The 8,346-nt window shown below is 38.8% G+C and overlaps 1 protein-coding gene across 1 annotated transcript; it reads right to left on the bottom strand.

Annotated features, from left to right (window-relative positions):
- Positions 1-719: 719 nt before the first annotated feature.
- On the bottom strand, positions 720-4,421 carry KLHL31 (kelch-like family member 31). Its single transcript, XM_012648588.1, has 2 exons — positions 3,230-4,421; positions 720-1,479 (listed from the first exon to the last, which is right to left on the bottom strand). The coding sequence occupies exons 1-2, from the start codon at positions 4,399-4,401 to the stop codon at positions 747-749; spliced, it is 1,905 nt and encodes a 634-aa protein (XP_012504042.1). The 5' UTR covers positions 4,402-4,421; the 3' UTR covers positions 720-746.
- Positions 4,422-8,346: the final 3,925 nt, after the last annotated feature.

Raw genomic sequence — 8,346 nt, 5'->3', positions numbered from 1 at the left:
GATTTTCACTATAATTATATGACTAATGTCAGTTTCTTCTTTGAGAGCAAGATTTTATCACAGAAAATACACTGGGGCCTGAGGCATGGAGGAAGAGGGGAACATGCTAACACACAGGTGTTGACTTGACAGTCCCTGGGTGGGATCCTTATTCCTTTTCGGTCAGATTTTGTTATGACTTCTGTGACTTTGTCATGGGATGCCTTTCAAAATCCTTTACTCAATCAAGTATAGGGGAAAAATTGCGTTGAGACTTAGAATTAAATCTTAAGTCTATATGGATATAGACGATTTCCATTTTTAAATAAATAAAACCCATAAATGAGCATTTTCAACTTCCTAAAGAAAAAAAAGAGAGAGAGGAAAATACACTTTTGAACGTGGGATCGCTTACTCACATAAGCTTCGTGTGTACTAAAGTGTAGAAGAAAAATCTCAAATGTGGGCGTAACCGCTATACATTCAGGAAACATGTCACGTTGGATACGAATTCCGTCTGCCACCCAGTGGCCGCTGAAATAAATTCTACTTCTTTTGTTGGTTATGGCACTGTATTTTGCTTTAAAAAAAAAGAAAGACACAGAGGTAGATTATGCCATACCAGGAATTTAAAATCATCAGGACATATGCCTCGATGTATTTCCAAATACAATCAGTGTAGTAAATGTTACATATTTTCCTTTTCGCGAACTCAAAGGCTAAACCGTGAATACGTGTTCTTCCGGCGTCCCCGCATCTACCTGGGATCAGATACTGACTGGCACAGACGACACCGAACTGGCCCGGGATTCCCGAGTCACGTTGTTGGGCATCGAGAGGGTGCAGCAGGACACGCCCACGGTGGCCTCGGGCAGCTCGTCGTCCTCCGTCCACTCGTTGAGCTCGGGGTTGAAGCACTGGATGCACTTCTTGTACTTCTTCTCGCCCTCGTTCCAGCCCCCCACCAGGTAGGCGCGGCCGTGCAGCGCCGAGGCGCCCGCCGTGCTCACGCCCACCAGCAGGGGCGCCGCGTAGCTCCACTGGCCGGTCGCGGGGCTGTAGCACTCCACCGTCAGCACGTCCACGCGCTCCCCGCGCGGCCCCACCTGGCTGCCCCCCATCACGTACACCCTGTCGCCCAGCGTGACGGCGCAGTGCCAGCCTCGGGGCGTGCTCAGGTTCGGCAGCTCCTGCCACGAGTCGCTGGCCGGGTCGAAGGCGCACACGGAGCGCGAGTACGCGTTGGCTATGTAGCCGCCGGTCACCAGCACCCTGCCGTCGGCCACCGCGCTGGCGTGGCAGCAGCGCGCCACCTCCAGGGGCGCCTTCGGCTGCCACTGATTGGTGGAGGGCACGTAGCACTCCAGCGAGGCCAGGCTGCCTTCGGCGTTGCGGCCGCCCACGGCGTACAGCAGCCCGTTGAACACGCTCAGGCTGAAGTGCGTGCGCTTCTGGTTCATGCCGGCCAGGTGTAGCCAGGTGTTGAAGCGGGGATCGTATCTAGAAATGGCAGAGGAAGTGTGACAGCTTTGTCGGTGGCAGCCGGGGAATCTGTTACTCAGCAAACCGTAATGTGGGAATCCCGACACCATCCCTGCAAGGAGGCGAAGGGCCTATCGCACCTCCTCACCTGGGGGCTGGTGTTTCTCTCTTAGCCAGTAAAACACGTGTGACTCTTGCAAAAGGCAAGGCAGGCATTGGTGACTCCCAGCCCCCTCCTCCATTTATAACACCACGCTTTGTATTGGGCCACTTGGGGAAGAGCCCACAGAGACCGGGCTTCAGTCCCCTTTCCTCCATATTCAAATACCTGTCATCCAGGGCGACTTACGAGATGTGCACGTGGGGAGAGCTGCCTATTTGTGGCAATTAGAGGAGGAAACACGCTCCATTAAAGTCAATGCCACATATCTTTAGACACCAACCATCCCTAGCTCACTCTTAGTGCTTAATTAAGATAGGAGTGGACTGACTGGTTTTCTCCGTTTCTCACAGACCCCTTATTCGCACGCCTATCTTGGCCACTGCACAGTAGACCAAGCCGCTCCCCCAAGTCTTTGCTCATCTGTTAGAATGAGACCAGTGGAGTTTATGTCTAAGAGCATCAACTAAGGCTTACGTTTGGATACTGTTCTATTTTCCAGCACTTATTTGTAGATAAGACCTTTTAGTTTAGGGACATATATATTTTTTCAGTGCTCAGAACTATTGTTTTATAAGCACTCAAATCAATACTGCAAAAACAGCGGCCTGAATAATAATAGGTGGGTTGTCAGCAGGAGGAAAATAAGCAGTCATAGAGAACTGATGCTTTCCTGTTTACACAGTTCAAAAGTATTGTAAATACAGAACTCACACCTTCAGGCTGATGTTTGTCTTTGTCTCATTTAACTCCCAAATCGAAACTTAACTATAGTTATAAGTTAAAGACTAAAAATCAATTAAGTGTTTGGGTTCTTTTAAATGATGCACACACATGTAATGAAATAATAAAGAATATTTTTCATGAAATACTGCACACATTTTCAGTCTTACTCTTTAGTTATGTTTGACTTTGTACTACTATCATGATAAAAGCATGACTTTCTGAACATTTCATATATATTGGAAGTTTAATTTTTATCCTAAATATACAAAATGATATGACAATTGGAATTCCATTTTTATGAAGGATTTATTATACTTTCATTCTTTCTGCATGTGTCAAAAATACTGACATTTTCCATTATTCGGTCTTCAAATAAATATTTTAAATTAATTAGCTGGCACATTTTTAATGATCTCATTCTATTTGCCAATTATGAATCTGACAGTTGTCAGTAGCAGTCACTTAAAAGAAATTTTGTATTATTTTATTCTTTTTTACCATGTAATATTAAAAACTAAATTTTTATCCAATTTCTTTCAAAAGTCAGTGTATTGTGAAGAGTAGTCAACTAGAAATGAGTAAATGTGAATTGCCTCTTACTAATGTTAAAACTTCTCTGAGTATCAGGTTTCTCATATGTAAAATCAGAATAATCGTATCTTCCCTGTCCACCTCCAAGGCTTGTTTCAGAAATCTCGAATGCATCATATACATGAATGCACTTTATATAATGTAAAGTGCTGTACATACGTAAGGTGGCATTATTATTATTATTTACTGAGACAATGAACTAAGCTAATAGGCATGATTAATTTACTTCTATACAAGGGCAATTTCCCCATAATATCGAACCATTTCAGTTCCTAATAAAAGATCAAATACCTGCAGAAATTGCTGACTGCATGCTTGGCTTGATTTCTTGCATCGTTCTGGTCTTCCCCACCGGCCACATAAAGAAATCCATCCATCACAGCCACACACTGATTAAAACTCTTGGCTGGCATTTCTGTAAGCTTGCTCCATCCATTTTCAGGGTCTCTATACAAGATGTCTCTACTAAGGGACTTCTCAGTAAGGCCTGGGCGACCCCCAACAGTGACAAGGACTCGGCATCCCCCTCGAATTCTCGTTCGCCTAGATTGCAATGTGTTTTGATGATATGGAAGTAAGTGGTAGTTCATAGCATCTACAAGAAGTTTGTGACAATCAGCATCTTGCATCATTCTTGGTACAGATTGAACATAATTGACCAGGTCTTGCGCAGAGATAGTACCAAAGCGAATATTGCTCAAAAGATCTGCAGCATATTTCACTCTCTTTTGGTCAAATTCTAACCATTTCATTGCAATCTGGAATGCTACTATCTCAGAAGGCAACTGCAAGTCATCATCTATAAGAAGTTCATTAATTTGTTCAAATGTAAGTTTCATAAACTGATCTGATTCTGCAAATTCAAGGAAGTTATCCCGGATAAATTTCTGGGCTGCTGCTTTTGCGTTTTTCAGGGAATATGTTTCCGCAATGTTAACAACGTACATGCAATTCTCAACACTCATCTCCCGTATCAGAAAATCGCTGCACATCTTTACAAGAGTATGGATCTGAAGATAAACAGCAGCAGAAATAATGCTTCCTATTGTATACAAGGAGAGAGTCAGCTTTCCAGTGTAGGCATATGCAATGACAGTGGCCAGGCCTAGTGGTGCGATGTCATTAAGATCCACCCTCTGAGTTGATGGGTCTTTTTTAAGGATGTTGTAAAAATATGCACTACATGAAGCCATCACTGACTTATGAACATCAAAGGATTTGGTTTTGGTGCCAATGACTAAGTCACAGAGGAAGCTCTCCTGCCGCATCTTACTTAAACCTTCTAAGAGGTTGGGGCCATAAGAAGCATCTGTTAATTCAGAAGAAATGCAGCTAAGGCCATTGCCTCCCTCTAGGAGCCCATTCAGAGCATTCAGTTTGTTTAGGGGGCTGTCTTCTACAATTATAGTCATCTCATTGATATCGCCTTTGTTCTTTTTGACAATCTTCTTTTTGGGTGCCATGTTGGCAAACACACTGTCACAGGCAAGAGCTTGCTAAAAAAAAAAAAAAAAAAAAGATATGATTTTATTTTAATTGTTCTTTGGACTTTGAAATACCACATTGAGAAACTCTTCTTTTTTATAAGATAATTGTTTTTAATGGCATAAAGTATATTAATCCTCAAAAATAGATTTAAAAATTTGCACTAAACTAGATGCACATTTTATTGCAGTTTACTTCAGTGTCAAGTGTTGGGGACAATTTTAGAAAGATTTATATTATCAAATGAGATCTCTCAGTAGGTGCATTGCCAAGTAATTATTATACAACAGAAATGACAAAATTTCCTCCGACTCAGCTGTACAGTAATTGTAGAATAGTAGTTAAATATCATTTGAAGCCTTTAATTTACTCTCATGAAAAGTGGATTATAACCACTCTGAAGGTTTTCCCCAATGACATACTAAAATTCAGGTGTCCATATACAATGTAGAAGATACTATGGAAAGAGGATTTTATTCACAGTAGCAATGGAACCTATTACATTTTAGAAGACATAGGTACTTGACTAGAATTTAGTGAGAACCATGGTAAGCACTATAGGATTTTGCCAGAGGATTTAAAAGAAGAGCGACTCTACATTCTTATGTGGACACATGGATGCCAATTCTGTGAAATTTTAGTTACTCCCTGTGTAAGATTTTTTTCTTTTTGGAACTGACTAAAATAATTCCAGAGTTTAACTGAGGGAGTAAGTATAAAAGAACATCTAGGAATTTTGTTTAAATGACAACCAGATAAAAAAATTACAAGAATTAAAAATGTGTGATACTGAGTTAGGAATAGAAAAAAATTTAGTGGATAAATTGAAGGGTAGAAACCCATGTATAAAAATATGTGTGTGTGGCTTGGCGTGGTGGCTCACGCCTGTAATCCTAGCACTCTGGGAGGCTGAGGCAGGAGGATTGATTGAGCTCAGGAGTTCGAGAGCAGCCTGAGCAAGAGTGAGATCCCACCTCTACTAAAAATAGGAAGAAATTAGCTAAACAACTGAAAATAGAAAAAAATTAGCTGGGCATGGTGGCATGTGTCTGTAGTCCCAGCTACTTGGGAGGCTGAGGCAAGAGGATCACTTGAGCCCAGGAGTTTGAGGTTGCTGTGAGCTAGGCTGATGCCACGGCACTCTAACCCAGGCAAGAGAGTGAGACTCTGTCTCGAAAAAAAAATATGTGTGCGAATATATGTTTACATGAGTATATATATAAATACATATTTCTAATAAATACATATTTCTAATAAAATAAAAGGTAGAAACACATATATGTATATGTGTGTATGTGTGTGTAGATATATACAGCATATAATTTCTCAGCCTTTTGGCTGAGATCAAGTGATATATACGGTATATATATGTATATGTACATATGGTGTGTATATGTATTATATATGATATATATGTATATATACATGTGGTATATATATGTATTATATATACCATTTGTGTATACACACACAAATATTTTTATTTATACACACAAATATATATACACACACATATATTTTTTAACATTTTAACAGTTAATTACCATAATATTTTAAAAGTTTCAACAAACCAATAAGAAAAAGATAATCCATCAACTCACACTGGGTAACAGATTTAAATCTAAAGAGTGAAACTATTAGAAATCTAGAGGAAAATATTGGAAATACTCTTCTAGACATTGGCACAGGCAAAGAATTTATGAAGAAGACCCCAAAGGCAATCACAGCAACGACCAAAATAAATAAATGGGACCTGATCAAATTAAAAAGCTTCTGCACAGCCAAAGAAACTGTCACAAGAGCAAACAGACAACCTACAGAATGGGAGAAAAGTTTTGCATCCTACAAATCCGATAAAGGGCTGATAACCAGAATCTACTTAGAACTCGGGAAAATCAACAAGAAAAAATCAAACGACCCTATCAAAAAGTGGGCAAAGGACATAAACAGAAACTTTTCAAAAGAAGACAGAATAATAGCCAAAAAACATATGAAAAAATGCTCAACATCTCTAATCATCAGGGAAATGCAAATGAAAACCACAATGAGATATCACTTATCTCCAGTGAGACTGGTCTTTATCAAAAAGTCCCAAAACAATAAATGTTGGCGTGGATGCGGAGAGATAGGAACACCCATGCACTGCTGGTGGGACTGCAAACTAGTGCAACCTCTGTGGAAAGCAATATGGAGATACCTTAAAGAGATACAAGTAGAAGTACCATTCGATCCAGCAATCCCATTACTGGGCATCTACCCAAAAGAGCAAATGATACTGTATAAGAAAGACACCTGCACCCGAATGTTTATAGCAGCACAATTCACAATTGCAAAGATGTGGAAACAACCCAAGTGTCCATTAATACATGAGTGGATTGATAAAATGTGGTATCTGTATACCATGGAGTACTATTCAGCTTTAAGAAACAATGGTCATATAGCACCTCTTGTATACTCCTGGATAGAGCTGGAACACATTCTACTAAGTGAGATATCCCAAGAATGGAAAGACAAGCACCACATGTACTCACCATCAAATTGGTATTAACTGATCAACACATAAGTGCACATATAAGAATAACATCTATTGGATGTCGGACGGGGGGAGGGGAGAAGAGGGGACGGATGTATGCACGCACAAAGAGTGCAATGCGCACCATTCGAGGGATGGACACGCTTGAAGCTCAGACTTGGGGGGCGGGGCAAGGGCAACATACGTAACCTAAACATCTGTACCCCTATAATATGCTGAAATAAAAAAAAAAAGATAATCTAATTTAAAGTGGATGAAGACTACTAATAGGGAGTTCACAGAAGATAAATTACAAATAGTTAATAAATACATCTTTAAAACTAAACTTAATAATAATTAGGGAACTGTCAACTGAAATTCAGAGATCTTTTTTGTTTATTGATTTTATTTTATTTTTTTGAAGTAAAACTGTTTTTACTTCATTTTCTTGCAGTAAAACTGTAGTAATGATGTGACTGAATATGGAGAAAATCCTAAATAATTTACATAAATGTTACTAGAATTAAGAAGTAAATTTAATAAGTTTATATGATAAAAGACCAATGGGAAAAATAAAATTTGCTTCTATATAATAACCATATTTGGATGATAGAATTTAGAAATAACATTAACATAGTATTAAATATTATATAACTGGGGATCATTTTATCAAAGGCATACAAGACCTTTATACTAAATGCTATAAAATATTGCTGAGAGATGTTAATGAAGACCTAATTTAATTTAGATGTATACCGTGTTTATGGACTGACAACACTGCTAAGATGTTTATTCTCTTTAAAAGGATCTATTTATTCAGAAGAATTCCAGGTAAATCCAAAGTTTTTTTGACAAAATTGACAAGTTGATTCTATAATTTGTATCAAAGGGGAAAAGACATTGAACAGCCAAAACAGCTTTACAAAGGAGAACAAATTTGGATAATTTCTACCACCATTTGGTGAAACTTACAAGCTATAGTAATTAAGGAAATATGACATTTCTGTATGGAAAGACAGATTAGTAGAACCAAAGAGAGGCTGTAGAAAGAGATCCTGGGATGTATGTTTGAATGACTTTCTACAATGTTAAAAGGTAATTTAATAAAGGAAAGAATAGTGTTCTTAGTACATTGTGCTAGAAAAAATTGGTATGCTCATGGGAAAAGAGGATTCTCAAACTTCACACCACATCATACAAAAACACTAACTTAAATGGATCCTAGATCTAAATGTAGAATCTAAAATTACAGAACATTGAATTAAAAAAAAAGAAAATATTTTCACAACCTTAGTGCAGTCAAAGATATCCTATACATGAAACTGTAAGAACTAATCATCAAAAAAGAAAAACACTGATAAGTTGGACTCCAAAATTTAAAACTTCTGTTCTCATTGAACAGAAGTTTTGA

This window comes from Propithecus coquereli, unplaced genomic scaffold (assembly GCF_000956105.1).
Source record: "Propithecus coquereli isolate 6110/MARCELLA unplaced genomic scaffold, Pcoq_1.0 Scaffold29, whole genome shotgun sequence".
In the NCBI taxonomy this organism is placed as follows: domain Eukaryota; kingdom Metazoa; phylum Chordata; class Mammalia; order Primates; family Indriidae; genus Propithecus; species Propithecus coquereli.
The sequence above is the reverse complement of the archived record's forward strand: the minus strand, read 5'-3'. Positions and strand labels throughout refer to the sequence as shown.

What these genes read in the sequence shown, in the direction of transcription:
- KLHL31 (XM_012648588.1), bottom strand. Translation starts at nt 4,401, where the DNA reads ATGGCACCCAAAAAGAAGATTGTCAAAAAGAACAAAGGCGATATCAAT. An exon ending in GCAGTCAGCAATTTCTGCAG is followed by an intron (nt 1,480 to 3,229) that starts GTATTTGATCTT and finishes TGCCATTTCTAG; the next exon opens with ATACGATCCCCGCTTCAACA.